At 38.8% G+C, this 20330-nt stretch overlaps 1 protein-coding gene across 2 annotated transcripts in view; it reads right to left on the minus strand.

Moving 5' to 3' along the window:
- The window catches only part of LOC111143825 (SWI/SNF related, matrix associated, actin dependent regulator of chromatin subfamily c member 1), a 172230-nt gene that overhangs the window by 139213 nt on the left and 12687 nt on the right, over positions 1–20330 (minus strand). For both annotated transcript variants that reach the window (XM_022497748.1, XM_022497749.1), the window contains exon 3: positions 6012–6097. In XM_022497748.1, the coding sequence (XP_022353456.1) occupies positions 6012–6097 (86 nt within the window). The remainder of the gene's footprint in view (positions 1–6011; positions 6098–20330) is intronic.

Here is a 20330-nt window from a genome sequence, read left to right on the forward strand (position 1 = left end):
CAAAGCAGGCTCCATGATCTCATAACCCTGAGATCATGACTTGAGCCAAAATCAAGAGCTGGAATCTTAACCTATTAACCCACCCGGGTGCCCCAATTTCCTGAAAGAGACACATCAACCACATGTCATGTATGAATCTTCTTTGAATACTTATTAATATAAATTAATAAAAAATACGTTAATATAAAAATATGAATTAACATAAAAACCATCCATGAAATAATCAGGGAAGCTTGAACACTAAGCGGGTATTTAATAACACTGAAAAATTATTGATAATTTTCTTAGTTGTGACAATGGCACTGTTATAATGCTTTATAAAAAATCCTATTCCAGGACGCCTGGGTGGCTCAGTGGGTTAAGCCGCTGCCTTCGGCTCAGGTCATGATCTCAGGGTCCTGGGATCGAGTCCCGCATCGGGTTCTCTGCTCGGCAGAGATCCTGCTTCCCTCTCTCTCTCTGCCTGCCTCTCCATCTACTTGTGATCTCTCTCTGTCAAATAAATAAATAAAATCTTTAAAAAAAAAAAAAAATCCTATTCCAGGGCGCCTGGGAGGCTCAGTGGGTTAAAGCCTCTGCTTTCGGCTCAGGTCATGATCCCAGGGTCCTGGGATCGAGGCCCGCATCGGGCTCTCTGCTCAGCAGAGAGCCTGTTTCCCTTGCTCTCGCTCTCTCTGCCTGCCTCTCTGCCTACTTGTGATCTCTGTCTGTCAAATAAATAAATAAAGTCTTTAAAAAAAAAAAAAAATCCTATTCCAGGGCGCCTTGCTGGCTCAATCAGTCAGGTGCCTGACTCTGTCTGGATCTCAGCTCAGGTCTTGACTCAGAGTCATGTGTTCAAGCCCCAAGTTGAGCTCCACACCTGGCATGCAGCCTGCATATAATAAATAAATAAATGAAAGAATGAATGTATACAAAGACCTAAGCTCTTTAGCCGCACCTGGCTGGCTCGGTCGGTAGAGCATGCAACTCTTGATCTCAGAACCCCATCCTGGGCACAGAGATTACCTAAAAAAAAAAATCCCATGAGGCGCCTAGATGGCTCAGTTGGTTAAATGTTCAACTACTGATTTCAGCTCAGATCATGATCTCAGGGTTGTAAAGATCAAACCCTGCATCCCTTAGAATTCTCTATCTCTCCCCCTCTTCCCCTCAAAATCCCCCGCAAAATCCTATGCTTTTAAAAAAAATCCTATGCTTTTAGAAACAAACAGTGAATATTTACAAATGAAATTACATAAAATTGAAGGTGCATGAAGGTAAATGGCAGTTCATTATATTATTCTCTCTTTTATAGTTTCTATTTTCCATAATAAACTAAAATGGTTTGCCAATGATTTAATAACACAACAGAATAAAGCTTTTTCCTGATTCAACAATATGCTATGTAAGCAAAAAAAGTATTTAAAATATACAGATATTGTGAAAAACTGAAACGGGGCACCTGGGTGGCTCAGTCGGTTAAGCGTCTGACTCTTGGTTTCAGCTGAGGTGGTGATCTCAGGGTCAGGAAAGCAAGGGTCAGGTTCTGCCTGAGGGTGGGTCTCTCCCTCTCCTTTTGTCCCTCCCCCACTCGTGCTCTTAATTAATTAATTAATTAATTTAAAAATCTTGAAAAAGAAAAACTGAAATAAACTCAAGTAAATATAGTATAACCTCTAGTTGAAAGATTTAATCTCTTATTTTGAAATTACCAAGAGTATTTAAATTTTACTTTATACAATATAGAAAATTGCTCAAACCCACACATAAGGGAAATGCAAATTAAAACTACAATTATAAAGCCTTTTGAATCTTAATGCAGAGAACTAGAAGAGACAACACATGGAACATGTAATTCTCTGGCTTTTAAAACGTTTGGTCATTTAAGATGTAAATATGAGCACTTCATTGACGGCTTACTAATTAATAATGAGTCTTCTGCTTTGTTTCCCTCCGGCAATCTGCCAGGCAATGTCTCGTGGCAGCCTTTCAATCAAAGGCAATACTGTCTGTCAAAAGGGCCCTCATTAGCTTTATTGCTCCAATTCTGTGCCTCTTGCTTATCGTTATGGATGTTCTCTCCTCATCCTCAGCCTCAGATAGAAAATATACTTAAATAAAAATAATCAACAAAGGATCCTGGAGAATGAGTTTAATTCCTTGGAAAGTGGTGTGAAGGCCTTCAGGAGCAAACTTGGAAAGGAAAAGACAAAAATGCACTGAGCTGGGAGCATGGCAAAAAACAGACAACGGTATAGCAGAACAGTTTTGTGGGAAGTTGGCCTCAAGCATAAGGGGGCTTATAATAATGGCAAGCTACAAAACCATGGAGACCAGCAACAGAAGGATGGTCCTGTATGCCATACTCCAAAAGGGGGGCAAATACCCTACAGATAAAACAGCCTGAAAACAGGTAGGCATATATGCAGGGAGGGAGGTCTACTACGTAGAAGCAGACAACAAATCATATCCTGCTAGGAATGTGACTCTGGGGATAATTAAGGTGGTCTGGATTCTTGCTATATTATTTTTTAAAAATTTAAAAGCTAGATGGCCGTTTTAAAATATGCTATAAAAAGGATAATTCTTCAGCCTGGGTGGCTCAGTGGGTTAAACCTCTGCCTTCCGCTTGGGTCCTGGTCTCAGGGTCCTGGGATCGAGCCCCGCATTGGGCTCTCTGCTCAGCAGGGAGCCTGCTTCCCCCACCCCCTTTCTGCCTACTTGTGATCTCTGTGTGTCAAATAAATAAATAAAATCTTAAAAAAAAAAAAAAAAAGATCTAAACCATGTCTGTGCTAGAATGACAGCCTCACTACCCAGCATTTCTCAAAGTAAGGCCTGACAACCATTTACAGTACTTTTTGAAAATACAGATTTTTAGTTTTCATACTACACTTAATAGTTAACAACGTATGTCCATGAAGCCCAGTAATCTATATTTTTAAAAGTATTTCAAGTGGGGGCATCTGGGTGATCCAGATCAGTTAAGGGCCTGCCTTCAACTCAGGTCATAATCCCAGGATCCTGGGATGGAGTCCCACAACGGGCTCCCTGCTCCTTCCTCTTCCCTCTGCCATCCCCCACCCTCCCCACTTGGGCTCACTGGCTATCTCTCTGTCAAATAAATAAATAAGATCCTTAAAAAAAAAAAAAAAAAAGTATTCCAAGAGATTCAAGTGATCCTAAAGTTTGAAAGCCATTACCCGAGACTTATTGTGGTAATATCTAAAAAATGAAAATCAGAAGGAGACTTCGAAGGCAGGGAATAAAAGTAGAAAGAAAAGTAGGTCTGAGCATATCTGCAAGAAATAAATGTTGGCAGCAAATTGTGTCACAGGTAAAAATAAAAGGCCACTTCTCACATTAAGACAAATCCTGAACTTTGTTAACTAAGCCTAGGTTCACCACTGTCAACCAAAACTAATAAAACACAAAATATTTTCAATCAATCATCTCTTTAAAAGGCATGAAACAGGATTACAATGCACAGTAATCTGTACAGAACTGTAAGAATAAACAGGATTCTAATCACTCTGCAGGAGGACACTGACATTTATTGAGTTGAGTTTGGCTGTATTTAATCTCTACTTCAGGAAATGTTATCAGATTTCCATAGGATGTCAAAATCCCCCGGTTTGGTATCCCTCAGTAATATACAACTATATATAACGTTAGCCCAAAGTTTTCTCCTTTAACATAAACCTACAAATAAGGCACTCACTTCTGACTATTTAGAGACATGCAGAAAGATCACATTCAAACACTATGGAATCTTAATCTGTATTGTCTGTTCAGTGTTCCCACTTAACCTCATAAGTGATCAGCCAGCTTGACATCACTGAAAGCCGAAAGAAAGCAGGAAGTAAGAAAGAACCAAACAGAAACAAGAGAAAAAGAAAACATTTGGCCATTAGAAGGAAATGAGCAAACTTTGGAGATAGACTGTGAGGTTAACTGGAGAACACAAACGAGGTTCACAGGGGTATGCTGGGCCTGGGCAAAGCTGGAGGCACTGTCAAGATAACAGGCCACTATTCAGACTTTCAAATGGGTGGGTGGTCACTAAAATATGCACGGTCAGACTGTAAGTGATCCACTCCCTGCAAGCATGTAAGTCTGGGGGAGGGGTGAGTGTGCACGACAACTAAGTGTCTAATTACACCAGAAAGGGGAGGATTCTGGTACAGTGAGTAAAAGACTTGGAAAAATTCTTTTTTTTTTCTCTAAGATTTTATTTATTTGACAGAGATAGAGAGATCACAAGCAGAGAGGCAGGCAGAAATAGAGGGAGAAGCAGGCTCCCCGCTGAGCAGAGAGCCAATGTGAGACTTGATCCCAAGACCCTAGGACCATGACCTGAGCCAAAGGCAGATGCTTAACCCACTAAGCCACCCAGGTGCCCCAAGACTTGGAAAAATTCTTACTCCTCACTCCTCTTAAAGTCTTCAACTTTAACCTTTATTTCTTTCTTGGCCTCCCTTTTAATTTAAAGACATCTTACTTTACGTATCCTTCTAAACTCTTTCACCTAAAAATATTCCATTGCACTGGTGCGTGTTCCAGAACAAGCAAGTTCCAGAAGAGGTGACTTAGAAGTCATCTCACTTTGAGACTGTCCTCGAGTACACCTCGGGATTTAGGACACAAAATGAACAAGAAAATAAGAGAGTCCCATGTGGGAATCTAGAGCTAACAATAGGGTGCGAATCATATCCGAGAGTAGTTAGACATGCTGTCAATCCTAGCTCACGGAACACCCTGTAAGAGTCCCAACACCACAGCCAGAAGCAGAGGTGCAAAACAGCAGCCACATCTGGTGACAACATTCTTGTGCTCATTGCATCAATTATCCGCTATCTATTAAGCACACACCCACACATAAAAAGTTCAGCAAATACACAAAGTCTGTATCACTTGCTATTCACTGTAAATAAATCATTTACTTACAAACTTGTCCTATTTATCAATGTAAGCACTTACTTGCCTTTTCCAGCCATATTTTTTTCTTTTTTTTTCCAGCCATATTTTTTTTTTAAAGATTTTTAATTTATTTATTTGACAGACGGAGATCACAAGTAGGCAGAGAGGCAAGCAGAGAGAGAGAGAGAGAGAGGAGGAAGCAGGCTCCCCGCCGAGCAGAGAGCCCGATGCGGGGCTCGATCCCAGGACCCCGGGATCACAACCCGAGCTGAAGGCAGAGGCTTCAACCCACTGAGCCACCCAGGCGCCCCTTTCCAGCCATATTTTAAACTACCCAAATTACGTGCGCATTCTCCTAGAAAGATGCTAAGACTGCACTTCACATAAACACAACTAAAACCTCAAAACGACTTCAAGTCAATTCCCCCCAGCACCCCCTTCAACCCCCTGCCTGTGAAGGGACTCCCCGCCCTCCCTGAACTTTGGAACCATTACCATGAAACCCTCACTAGTCTCAGCAGCTGAAGGTCCCACACAGAGGTGGCAGAAACCCCAGAGCTCAAGAGATAAAGCACCAAGAGAGACAGGGTGAGAAAAGGGAAAGAGGAGAGTGAAGAGAAAATGCAACATTCCAAGAACAGCAGCAATGACTCTATCCTAGCTGCACCACTGCCGGAGGAATGGTCTGCACTCCTGAGCTGGGTTCCTCTCGTCTGTGTCCCGAGGACAGCACACTAGACATCTCTCATTCTGAAGGCCTGGCTCACGAAAACACTTAAACTGCTGTTTTTTAGCACAACGTTAAGTTCACAATACCCATTTATATATTTCACAGTGAGCCAACCTTCTAATTTGCTAAGAATACACACTCATCTATTATCTAGATACAACTATTGAGAAGTAATTTGCCTAATAAATGGAAAAATTGTTCAAGATTTCTCCTGGATGTAGGTACAAAGTAAACCAGAAAACCAAACAAAGCTTCCACTTTGCACATTAATTATAATGTGCTTTTAGAATTCTCTAACACTATACAAAGAAGGCAGACGACTTAACATTAAATAATTTAAATATCACATCAAGACAAACAAATAAACAAGAAAACTTACCATCCCTGTTCATTTTTATACTTGTAAGCAGCCCCAAGAATGTGACACAAGGTGCCTCCAGCTTTGAAATCCATGAAACATTTTGCCTAAAAATGACAGAAGTTACACATGAGAAAAATAAAAGTTCTGACAAAATTAGTCATGTCTGAATTCAAAGTTTTATAAACTCAAAAGTTATAAACTGGTAGCTTAACCTCATTATATACTTTCTGGAACCAAATAAGATATAAGGAAATTTTTTCCAAAAGCGAATTAAAAATTCTTTTAATTCAATTATTACTCTTTTAGTAAACAGTCTCTTAAAAACAAGATATACAAAAGAAAAATCAAAATGTTTCAGCAGGAAACACCAATGGACAGAAAATATTGATACACTACAAACCCCACTGATAAATATAAAATATGATTTTTAAAATGTATAAAATCCCAGTAAAACATAATTTCCAACCATATGATTTTCCTGTAGAATAAGAAATATTGGTATACATTAGACTTTGTTCCCAAATTAGGTCCCTCACTTAAATTATGCAAAAATTACAACTGAACTCTTGTGATAATATTTTAATGACCATGAAACACAGTGTTAATTGTATGTAAAATTATAGCTAAAATCTGTGCAATAATTTGAAAGAGATGTGCACTTTGTGGATTATAAAAGTAATGATCAAATAAATCAAATGCTGAATGACTTCTACACTATGGAAGTAAAAGTTTCATATAAACTGATCATCAAATATGCTAATAAGATGAAAGTATCAGAAATACAGCATGCACAAGATGGGATCAGGAGGGAGACAAACCATAAGAAACTCTTAATCTCACAAAACAAACTGAGGGTTGCTGGGGGATGGGAGGGTAGGGAGAGGGTGGTTGGGTGATGGACACTGTGAAGAGTATGTGATATGGTGAGTGCTGTGAAATGTGCAAGCCTGATGATTCACAGACCTGTATCCCTGGGGCAAATAATATATTACATGTTAATAAAAATAATTTTAAAAATAAATAAATAAAAGAAATAAACCCCTCCAAAAAAGAAATACAGCATGCATTTTTTTTTCCTTCAAAATGATTCTTACAAAATAATATAATGAAAAGAACTCCATGATGTCAAATATAAGAAGGCAAAAAACAGAACAGTGGTTGCTAGGGGTTGGGGAGAGAGTGAAGAGTTATGGTTCAATGAGTATAGAGTTACAATCTGGGAAAATGACAAAGTTCTGGAGATGGATGGTAGTAACAGTTGGACAACAATGTGAATAATGCCACTGAACTATACACTTAAAGTTATTAAAATATTTTACTATAATGAAAAAATAAAAAACATTTTAAAAAATAAAAAATACTTAGAAAATCATTAAGATGAGCTCTTCCAAGTCATTCTGGTTTTCCTGTTGCTTTTTAAATACATAGGTCTGAGTTCCTAATTTCTTGCCAACACTATTCCCAGTACACCCCAAATGCTGCATTACATATTCCTAAGCAAATACATCCAGGTGCAATTCTTACCATTGACAACATGTTATTTATCTAGGAAAATGAACAAGTTATTAAAATCTTCTAGTGTTGGCATCTTAAATTAGAATAATGTGCTGGAAGGTATCTACAAGAGCAGAATGAAACAGTTCTGAGCCTTCCCTGAACCTGTAGAGGCTGGGCTGAAATGTTCTCTCCAACCACACAGGCATATCACTACTATGCACATGCAAACCACTCAGCGTTAATACTAAAATGACTGGTTTATACATTTATCTCTAATATGAATTCCTTGAGGACAGGAACAATGTCCTATTCAAATCTTTAACATCAGTATTCAACAGAGTGCCTGACAATGTAGGTAATCCATAAAACTTTTTCAATAGTTCAAGTATACTAAAATAATTTAAAAACTCATAGCTCAAAAAACCACCAAAAAAACACTCCTAAGTGTCAAAAAAAAAAAAAAAATCATAGCCATGCTACATATTGATCAGACCAGAACAATAAAACACTTATACACGTAATTGAAAATTAAGGCCAATTTCTGGACAGGTAATAAATTTGAGAAATTAAAATATCAGATATATGCTTAAGACAGACAAATTAACTTCTATCAACCACTACAGGAACAAGTGTTAAGTGAAGTAGAAAATGAGACTTCCAATTTTCCAGAGGTATCACCTGAATAAAGAGAAAGAAAAAGGGAAACCCAGGAACCTGGCAAGGGCACCAGTTCCAGTAATGAAGGGCAAAAAAGAAAACATTAAGTCCATAAAGATGTGACAGGAAAAAACCAAAAAGCGACACTCACCACACATCAAGGATTCTTAGAGCCTGCATGGGAATAGATTTGGGACTCTGGTCCTAAGGATAAGCTCAGTATCAAAATCACCCGGATAAAAAAGTAGTCAATCAGAATCCGGGGGCGGCAAGTTGGAGGCAGAGACAAGAGACTTCGCAGGGTCACCCATGGGGTCCTGACTGCATCCCTTCACCCAACCCTCAGCCCAATCACCCCCACCCGAAGAGGCCCTACCCTAACTGACACTGGATGTAATTCGAATACAAAAACTCATGTACTTAGACGTTCTCCGAAGGAACAGTATGGACTGTTCATTGTAAATTCCTCTTGATTAGTACTGAAAAACTTAAAGAATAAAAGGGCAAGAGGTTTCCAAAACTTGAGCTTTCCAGAGCCAGCAAGATGCTGCTTTGCCTGAGTTATCTCAGTAGCTACACACCCCAATCAGAGTCTGGGGATCAAGGACAGCTCTAACAGGCTGCTTCTATTCCCAGCTGTGTGACTACACTGCTTTTGATAAGCTGTTCTATCTCTGGTTAACTCTTTGGAAAATTAATCTCATCTTATTCTGGATGTACGTAAGTGGTCTCATCCTACCTATTTATAACCCACCTAAAATTCTGCTGAGCTGATGAAACCCAGAAAAAAGACAGAACTAACCACAATATATAAAAGTGCTTAAAATTTGTACCATAGTGTCCTTATTTATTTCTCTGGCTTATTTATTAATGGCAATTCATCTTAATTGGAAAAAAGGAGGAGGATGTATACCTGTGTAGATAGAACATACACATCTATAATGCTGTGTTCTGGTCTATTAGTCAATATGATGGTGCAATAAAGTAAGTATGAGAAAGTGAATAAAGGAACAGAAACTGGGAATGTCCAAGACATCAAGAAAGTTCACAGAAAATCACAATGTCATCTTCACACCTTGAAAAGCTGTGGGGAAAAAAGGCACGTTGCTTAGACTCCAGAACCTTTTTACCTCACAAAAAATGACAATCAAATATTCCACACATTTCTCTGTGTACTTTAACTGCTTTGGAGTTCAGATAGTGCTTTCTAGAAATTTTTCCCAATGTTATTAATAAGAGAAACTGTAACAGTCTTATAATTAGCACCCCTAATCATAGCTAATTATTGCTGCAGTACTCTTATTCTTGGGGAGAACAAAAAGTATTATCATTGCCACCAATTACAGAGAATTTAAATTTACCCTGAGGCACTATATATACATCACTGACAACTTGCCATTTATCTGAAAATGCACAAGTCGTGGCAATTTTGTAGTATTGGCATCTTAGATGAAAATAACGCACCTCGTTTACTCCTCACAACTATCCTACAAAGTTGACTCTCTTTATCCCATTTTACCGATGAAAATTGTTCCTGCCTTCACCAATATGACAGGCTGAATAACCAGAAAACCCTACCACTTCAAATGCATGCTGGACAAACTATAACTGACTGTATTTATTTATTTATTTAAAGATTTTATTTGTTTGAGAGAGAGACAGTGAGAGACAGCATGAGCGAGGAGAAGGTCAGAGGGAGACGCAGACTCCCCATGGATCTAGGAGCCTGATGCAGGACTCGATCCCGGGACTCCAGGATCATGACCTGAGCTGATGGCAGTCGCTTAACCAACTGAGCCACCCAGGCACCCACAGACTTTATTTTAAATGTACAACTGGATCTCTAGGAAGAAATCAAACCCCTAGATGCAAAAATCAAAGAAGACAAAAAATCAAACTAAAAGTCAAAGTGTTAATCTTCTGAGGCATAAAAAAGAAATACCACGCTAGGGTGACAGGGGGTGGGGGATGATGAGACTAAACAAGCAAGTAATGACAACGTTGGTAAGATAAAGGCCAGGGTTTCCCCATCAAGGCAGGCAGGACAGGGGGAAAAAAGACTACAGACCTAAGAGAGGGAGGACATCAGAACTAAGGCAATCACCAGCCATACACACAGGGACAGCCAGGACTATCAACACGCTCACTGCACAGAGGAGGGAAAGGATGAGCTAGAAAAAAAATACCTGCCAGCAAAGAAGGTAACAAGCTTCCATCTCAAGATAATTTGAGTTTGGAACTTAACTAACCACTCAGGAACCCCATGACAATTTAACATAATAATTGGTCCTAAATTTATCAGGTCCTCTGGACTGCCTTAAAAAGCAAATTCTCACCCCAGGCCAATAGGACTTCCAGGTAAAATTCCACTGAAGGAAGTGCTGACATTCCAAAACTCAAATACACAGAAATCTTAATTACATTTTTATTCCCTGAAGTCAAGAGAAAAAAAGAAAAATCCAAAACGTCCTAGAATTTTGCATGATCTTAGCAGAACAATACTATTCTCAGGCACAGAGCATAAAATACCCAAAGTTGGAGGAATCATCACATTCACTGAATTCTAACAGTTTTCTAATGTATCTTTGCCAAAGAACTCTTTCAGGAGCAGAAAGCCCAGAAAGAAGTCTATCAGGAAAAACTGTTCAAAGTGAGAAACTTGAAAGCAACAGATTCCTCTTGGACCTCCCCATTTATTCCTCTGTTCCCTCAGTCCCTCAGGTGCTCTGCAAGGAACAATTACAAAACCAATAATCAGGTCCAATCCCTTTTTCTGATAATTATAGGCCTCTTCTTATCAATTTCCTTCTCCCTAAAACTTACTTACCACACAGCATGGTTTACTAAATCAAATGAAGGAAACCAACTGCCAAAGTTCTCAGGCCTATATTCTTTCCATTACACCAGACTGACCAAGTTCATGAGAATCTCTGCCATGAAGTCAATCAGACTTACTGGATAGAAATTCCGAAGTGTCCGAGAGAGAGAGCCTATGGACTGTGACTCATCTAAAATGTCCCAAAATTATACTACCCAACCTCATTTGTAGAAATGGCTCTGACAGTAAATTTTACCTTCAAAGTATTTACATGTATTCCAAAGTTATATATTAAAATGTATTAAGTTCCTCTGACAGCTTGAAAATAAATTCCAAAAAATGTAATGCACATCCCTGAAAATTAGTGTATCCATCTCAATGTACCTCCTTTTGAGAAGTAGTAATTTTACCAAGTTTTCTGATCATTGCTTTAAAATGTCAGCACTGCTTTACATTTTTGTAGGTATTTTAAGAAAAGATCAATTTCGCGAAGTAAATATTGTTCAGTTCTCCAGCTAACTTCAATAACAGCCTTTCACTCTTCCTATCTTTGAGACAGTCACCAACATCCCAACAAAGTCATGTCAATAAATACATACTAAACACTTGCAGTGAGTAGGAGTAAAGCAAATCTTAGCAATAGTTAATTGATAAAATTTGGCTTCAATTCAAAGGACATTACAACATTTTGTTAGTCCTCAGGTTTACATAAAATACACTGTTCTCAGATATGAGTTGAGCTGAAACAGAAGATCCAGCTAGCTCTTTGGGACCTTCCTTAAGAGCTGGAGGCGATGGCAAACTAGTATAATAAATGTTCAAACAACATGTCTACCTTATATCTACATTTTCACTTTAACCAAGAAAACTGCTAGAACAAGCTAGCAATCTATTTTTCATGTTAAGTACTAAATACCACTTCTAATTTCTCAAAGAGCTTTTACTATCCCATATCTTGTCTCCCACAGTTACATCATAGTGTCAGTAGAGCAAGAAACACTTTCCCAGTAGTAGTACAGGTGAAAGTACCTTCCCCCAGGGTGAGAGGGCTAGGACATAGCTATTTAACTCCTAAGCCCAGGGTTCTTTCATAACACCTGGTTCCAGAAACTGATCTGAGGCAATTCCATATGTTACATCATTTCAATTTAAGAAATGAATGAGCTTTATTATGGCAAAATCAACAGCTTTTAAACTTTCTCAAGACTTCTGATTCAAGTCAGATTAAAGAGACCTATACTTTATCTCTGATCTCTAAAACCTAAAATGAGGCTTAAAAAAATCATTACAGGAAATATACTGGGCTAAGTATCCAGAATTGTCTAGCTGACAACTAAAAATGCTGATACAATACACAAAACATCTTCTAACAAAAGTAAAAAAAAAAAAAATAGGAAATCTCTGAAAGATAACTTGCTGACCATGAAAAATAACAGCACAGAAACATCAATGACAGTACTGACAAAGAATATAGTCTTTACAAAAGCATTTCGGAAAATTCCACAAACAAATGTCTGCAGCATTCATCAAGCAACAACAGCAATCCTTGGACATGGGAGAGAATCTATCTACCAGAGTTATTTGCACATTAAAACACACAAACTGCCCTGTTTTTAACAAAAAAATTACAGAGCATACAAAAAAGAAATAGGGAGGTATGGGCCATTCAGAGGGGGAAAAAATTGATAGAAACCATCCTAGAGGAAAGAAAAAGGAATGAAGAAAAATGAACACAGTATAAGGGACCAATGGGACAGCACCAAATTTACCAATATACATATTATGCGACTCCCAAAAGAGAGAAAAGAACATCAAATATCTGAAAAAAATTATGGCTAAACCATGCCAATTTTATGAAGAATGTGAATTTATATATCCAGGAAATTCAACAACCTCCAAGCTGGATAAAATCAGAGATCCACACCAAGACACCTTATATTCAAACTGTCAAAAAACAAAGGATCTAAAAAGCAGGGAGAGAGATGCAACTCGTCATATACAAGGAACTCTAAATAACATTAACACCCAATTTCTATTCAGAAACCACGAAGGCCAGAAGGTAATGAAAAGATAAAGGCAAAGTGCTGAAAGAAAAAATAACTTGTCAATCAAAGTTTGAATCCTGCAAAACTGCCCTTCACAAATGAAAGAGATGGGGTGCCTGGCTGGCTCACATGGTTAAGAGTGCAACTCTTGGGGTGCCTGGGTGGCTCAGTGGGTTAAAGCCTCTGCCTTCGGCCCAGGTCATGATCCCAGAGTCCTGGGATCGAGCCCCACGTTGGGCTCTCTGTTCGGCAGGGGGCCTGCTTCCCCCTCTCTCTCTGCCTGCCTCTCCGCCTACTTGTGATCTCTGTCTGTAAAATAAATAAATAAAATCTTAAAAAAAAAAAAAAAAAGAGAGAGAGAATGCAACTCTTGTCCTTGGGGTTGTGAGTTTGAGCCCCACGCTGAGTGTAGAGATTACTTAAAAATAAATCTTTAAGGGGCACCTAGGTGGCTCAGTGGGTTAAGCATTTGCCTTCAGCTCAGGTCATGATCTTGGGGTTGGGGGGGTTTCCTGGGATTGAGCCCCACATCAGGCTCCCTGCTTGGAGAGGAGCCTGTTTCTTTCTCCCTCTTCCTCTGCACCGCCCCAATCGTGTGTGCACATGCTCTCTCCCCCTCTCAAATAAATAAAATCTTTAAAATAAAAGAAAATCTAAAAATTAAAGTAAAATCTTTAAAAAAATAAAATGAGGGGCGCCTGGGTGGCTCAGTGGGTTGGGCCGCTGCCTTCGGCTCGGGTCATGATCTCAGGGTCCTGGGGTCGAGCCCCGCATCGGGCTCTCTGCTCGGCAAGGAGCCTGCTTCTTCCTCTCTCTCTGCCTGCCTCTCTGCCTGCTTGTGATCTCTGTCTGTCAAATAAATAAATTAAAAAATAATAATAATAAAAAAAATAATAAAAAAAATAAAATGAGAAAGAGATGAAAAGATGCTCCACATCATTTGTAATCAGGGAAATGCAAATTAGAATGAGATACCATAATAGAATAGTCAAAACCCAGAACACTGACAACACCAAATTCTGGTAAGAAATGCAATATTATTCAGTGCTAAGAAAAATGGGCTAACAAGCAATTAAAAGACACAGAGTACCTTCAATGGCATAATACTAAGTGAAAGTAGACAACCTAAAAAGACTACATACTACATATTCCAATTATATGCCCTCAGGAAAAGGCAAAACTATGGACAGTAAAAGGATCTATAGTTGTCAGAGGTTAGTACGGGCGGAAGGAATGAATAGGAGGAGCATAAAGGACTTTCAGGACAGTGAAACTATCCTGTGTCATACTATAATGGTGGATCTATGTCATTATACATCTGTCAAAACCTGTAGAATGGGGGCGCCTAGGTGTCGCAGTGGGTTAAGCCTCTGCCTTTGGCTCAGGTCATGATCTCAGGGTCCTAGGATCAAGACCCACATCGGGCTCTCTGCTCAGCTGGAGGCCTGATTCCCCTCCCCCTTTGCCTGCCTCTCTGCCTACTTGTGATCTCTCTCTCTCTGTGTCAAATAAATAAAATTTCTTCAAAAATCCAAATTACCAAAGCTGACACAATAAAGAGAATCTGAACCCTGTATCTGTTGAGAAAATCGAAGTAGCAAATTAAGGTCCATTATACATAAAAATGATAACGTATCATGATTAAGTAGGGTTTACCCTGGAATACCAGATTGATGAACTGAAAAATGAGTGAATGAAGCTCATCATATCAATAGAATATAAGAAAAACTTCTTGATCATCTCAGAAAATGCAGAAAAAGCACATGATAAAATCCAACAGTCATGTGCATTAAAAGCTCTTAGCTAACTAGGCATACTAGGGAACTTCCACAATCTGAATTAAGATCACATATGAAAAACTTACAGCTACTATCATATTTAATAGTGCAAAACTTGTTTTCCATTAACAAGAATAAGGTTAGAATTCCTGTCTTAAACATTTCTTTTTTAGTGATCTCTACACCTTATGTGGGGCTCACACTCACAACTCCTAAATCAAGAGCCACATGCTCTACCAACTGAGCCAGCCAGGAGCCCCCTGTCTTAACCATTTCTATATGATGTTGAGTCAGAAGCGCTACCCAGTAAAATGGGGCAAGAAAAAGAAATTAAAAGCATAAAGATTGGGGAGGGGAACTTGTCATAAAGTTACAGTACTCAAAAACATGGTATTAACGAAAACATGTACATTTCAATCAATAGCAAAAACCACCCAGATACACACTCACACATCTGGTCAACTAATTTTCAGTTAAAGTGCTAAGAGAATTCAAAGAAGAAAAAATATCTTTACAACAAATGGTAGCTCTAAAACTACTGGATATGGGGCACCTGCATGGCTCACAGGGTTAAGTTTCTGCCTTCGGCTAGGGTCATGATCCCAGAGTCCAGGTATCATGGACCAGGCCCCACATAGGGAGCAGAGAGCCTACTTCTCCCTCTTTCTCTGCCTGTGCCTCTCTCTCTCTCTCTGTCAAATAAATAAAATCTTTAAAAATAAAAATAGGGGCGCCTGGGTGGCTCAGTGGGTTAAGCCGCTGCCTTTGGCTCGGGTCATGGTCTCAGGGTCCTGGGATCGAGCCCCATATCGGTCTCTCTGCTCGGCGGGGAGCCTGCTTCCTCCTCTCTCTCTGCCTGCCTCTCTACCTGCTTGTGATCTCTCTCTGTCAAATAAATAAATAAAAAATCTTTAAAAAAAAATAAATAAAATAAAAATAAAAATAATAAAATAAAATAACTCGATATCCATACTGAAAAGAGAACATGAGCCCTTACTATACATAAAAATTAACCCCAAACACATAAAACCTAGAATTATAAAATTTCTAGAAGAAAATACAGGAAACAGTCTGTGACTCTGGGGTATGCAAAGGTTTCCCTGAACAAATAAAGCACAAATCACAGAAATCAATAAATTGGACTCCATCAAAATTCAAAACATTTGTTCTTGGGAAGACGATAAGAAAACAAAAAGTCAAATCCCAAACTGGGAGAAAATATTTGCAACAGATATGTTATAAAGGACCTAAATGCAAAATACATAAAGAATTTTTTTAATTAAAAAAAAACACACACACACACACAACAAAACTGTGCGGAGAAGAATTAACAGAGCAGGCCTGAGAGGACTATCCTCAGAAAGGCCTGCTTGCCAACTGGCCCTTGGCTAACATCTGGGAATCTGCCCTTAAAAGTATTCCTAGTCAACTGGTTCAAAAAGCGTGGTTCCCTGAGCCTAGACTATTTGCACAAACAATGTGGTGGTTTATGATGAATACCTGCTTTCCTTTGGGGGAGTCTGGAAGTTTAAGTATGTGCTAGACAAAAGGTACCAGCACCCAATAAAATCCTTGGGTGTGAGACTCTAACAGACATCCCTGGGCAGAAATAGTGCCTATCTGCTACTCCATCTTCAATGCTGGGGAAGAAGGCACTTTATGTGATGCCTCACATAAGGAAGAGAGCATACAGAAACCGGCAGTATAGATTCCTTCAGGCTACACCTGTGTCTTTTCCCCTTGTGACTAGGCTTCACATCCCTACCATACTGCTGTAACAAATCTTAGTTATAAGTACATGAGGCCCCGAGCTGGCTCAGCTGGAAAAGTATGAGACTCTTGATCTCAGGGTTAGGAGTTCCAGCCCAGCTTGGGCGCAGAGATTACCCAAACAAATTTTTTAAAATCTGAATGTGGGGTGGTCATGGGAACCAAATTAAAAAACAGTCTCAATAAGCAACTCACAAAGGAAGAAACACAAACGGTCAATAAGCACATGAAAAGATGTTTAACATCAGCAGTCATCACGAAAATGCAAATTAAAAGTATGAGATTTCACTACATACCTATCAAAATGGATAAAATTATGAAGACTAGTCATACCAACTGCTGACAAGAGTGCAAAGGAACTGGAACTCTCATACACTACACTGCTAGATGGTATGTAAAATGATACAACCACTTCAGAAAACAGTTTGGCAGTTTCTTCTAAAGTTAAACGTTACCAACCCCATGACCCCAACATTCCATTCCTGGGTTATTTACCTAGGAGAAATGAAAACACGTCACAAAAAGACTTGTACATTAAGAGTGACAGCAGCTTTACTTAGAAAGCTGGCAGCAACCCAAATTCCCATCAAACAGTAAAAGGATAAATGAATTGTGGTTTATCCATACAATGGAATACTAATCAACAGTAAAAACGAAAAATAATACAGAGAACAATAGATGATGCACATCTCAAAGTGTGTTATGATGAGTGAAAGAACAGAAACAAAAATGTATCCTGTGTGACTCTATGTATATCAATTTCATGAAGCTGTAAATAAACCTGTAGCCTCAATGGTTGCCAGGGAACCGGGGCGGGAGATGGATTACAAAGAAAATTTGGGGATGATGGAAATGTTCATTACTTTGAAATCTTGAACTCAAATTTTAAATACATACCACTTATAAGGCATCCATCAGTCATGAGTAAAATTAGAGGGAGAAACATTATGGGAAAAGAAAGGGAAATGGGGGGAAAAAAGCAAAAAGGCGGGGGGGGGACAGGCATAAATAAATAAATAAATAAATAAATAAATAAATAAAAAAAACATCACCCAAACAAATCAGGAATACAATGCCAGCAAACTAAGGTTTCTACTTGGGACTCCACATGGTATGGATGGAACTACAGGCCTGCCATTAACACTAGTCCTATAGTTTTCTGGGGCCCTAATCAACACCTGGCCCAGCATGCCCTCTGCCTGGTATCCAGGTCCAGGCCCTAGAAACCCATACCCTGCAGTCCACTGAGCTCTAACCAGTAATGCCAGATCATCTGGACCACTGCCCTTGCAGATGAATTACAAGGGCAAGAGTTTTTTGGACTTATCCTTTTATTGACAGTAATTTGCACTATCTATAGCTACATGGCTGAATAGTTCAGCAGGACTATCTCCCTCATTTTGGCTCAACTTTTCTTTTCATGGTTACGAATACTTCCTCCATGGCTCACAACAGATACTTAAAATTCCATTCCCATAAAATTCAAAGACAAGCAAAACTACACTATTCTCTTTAGCGATTCATACAAACACAGTGATACATATAAAGAAAAGCAAAATGAAACTAAATCATTGCTCCACAAAGTAAATGTCCCCATCATCTCATTTAAATGGCCACTTAGGGACGCCTGGGTGGCTCAGTTGGTTAAGCAGCTGCCTTCGGCTCAGGTCATGATCCCAGCGTCCTGGGATCGAGTCCCGCATCGGGCTCCTTGCTCGTCAGGGAACCTGCTTCTCCCTCTGCCTCTGCCTGCCATTCTGTCTACCTGTGCTCGCTCTCTCCCTCTCTCTCTCTGACAAATAAATAAATAAAATCTTAAAAAAAAAAATAAATAAATAAATAAATAAATGGCCACTTATATTGCACTTTCATCAGACAGAGGTCTAAGATACAAACCTAAAGGACTAACTTCCAATACATATAAAACACTTAGAATCTTCTTTCTTGTCCCATGTTCCCAAAGATAGTCTCTCCACTCTGAAATTCATGGATGTTGGCAGGCTATATTGTTGCAAATGAAAGATTAATTTTTTTTTAAAGATTTTATTTATTTGTCAGAGAGCAGAAGCACCGAGAGCTGCAGGCAGAACAGGCGGAGGGAGAAGCAGGCTCCCTGCTGAGCAAGGAGTCCGATGATCAGGACCCTGGGATCACCACCTGAACCCAAGGCAGACACTTAACTGACTGAACCACCCAGGCATCCGAAAGGATTAATTTTTTTTAGTGTAATGATAAGTGGAAATTTTGAACATCTCATGAATGTACTTATAATCTTCCACTACTTCAGGCTCTGACTTGACCTTCTAGTAGTCTTCCAGATCTTAGAGCCTTGTTTATAAACGTAGCTGCTTATGCTCTATTTTAAAAGGCAGAACACAAATCTGACTCTACCCTATCATTACAACGATGTTAAGCACTGAGCCTTGAAGAGATTATAGAAAAACAAGAATTTTTACTTGTGGTGGAGGTAGAACCACTTTTTTCTTCTGTTTCAATTCATGTTACATTTGCCTATGCAACATATTATTTTTTAAGTAGGCTCCATGTCCAACGTGGGGCTAGAACTTACAACCCTGAGCCCAAGAGTGGCATGCTCTACTGATTGAGCCGATCAGGTGTCCCTGCCTATACAACATATTTTTCATCTTATAAACCCTTAAATTTCCCCTAAATCCTAGCTTCTCAATTTAGCATTAGATAGAACATACCCTACACTGAGCCAGCTGTTTAATATCCGGTGTAACTTAGAAAGTCGGCATATAAAGTTCCACTCTGATTTAAAAAAAAAAAAAAATCAGTCCAAATAGTGAACTCTTATACCAGTACTGTTTATTCAGAAAGAAAAAAAAAAGTTTAAGGTTAAACAGCTGACATGTTTTACTATAACATTCTTTGCTTCATTAACTATCTTTCTCATCCACTTTTGCTTGACACCATTACACATTATACCAATCCCTTTCATTTGGGAAAATGTTAAACACTATTTTAAGAGGAAGAAAAGAACATCTGGTCCCACTGGCACTAAGCCATGAATTATTTTTATTTATGACTTTTGCCTGAAAATATTCCTTCCTAATCTTTAAAATCTGGAAAAAAATAATGCTTTCATTTGCAAGAGTTTAATATCTCATAAATAAAGCCTCCTATACATACTATTTTTTAAGACCATTCATACAATCTTAATTAGAAATACCAATATAATGTGAATCACGTAACAGAAAATACTTCATGTAATGTTATCTGTAGATTATATTCTAAATAGTAATGTTATACTTGATAAAGCACAATCCATATGTATTATGTTACAGTGTTGGGGTTTTTTTTTTAAGATTTTATTTATTTATTTGACAGAGGGAGAGTGAGCATGGGCAGGGTGAGGGGCAGAGAGAGAGAGAGGGAGAAGACTTCCTGCTGAGCAAGGAGCCTGATGTGTGGCTGGATCCCAGGACTCTGGGATCATGACCTGAGTCGAAGGCAGATGCTTAACCGACTAAGCCACCCAGGTGCCCGTTACAGTGTTTTAAATGATACCTTTAACCAGTTCTTAATTAAATAATTCTAATCTGACTCATTATATACAGGAATAAGAAAGTAAACTCATGTAACTGGAGGTAAAGGAATATGGAGCTTTCAAATGAGTCAGAAAAAAAGTACAGAGGAAAAAGTGATAGAGCAAACGTAGTAAAATGTTAACAATCAGGGACTCTGAATGAAGGGAAAATGAAAGTTCTTTGCATTATTCTTGCAAAATTTTTACTTTGAATTAATATGA

The sequence above is a fragment of the Enhydra lutris genome, unplaced genomic scaffold, assembly GCF_002288905.1.
Source record: "Enhydra lutris kenyoni isolate GAN:26980312 unplaced genomic scaffold, ASM228890v2 scaffoldscaffold10, whole genome shotgun sequence".
Lineage (NCBI taxonomy): Eukaryota > Metazoa > Chordata > Mammalia > Carnivora > Mustelidae > Enhydra > Enhydra lutris.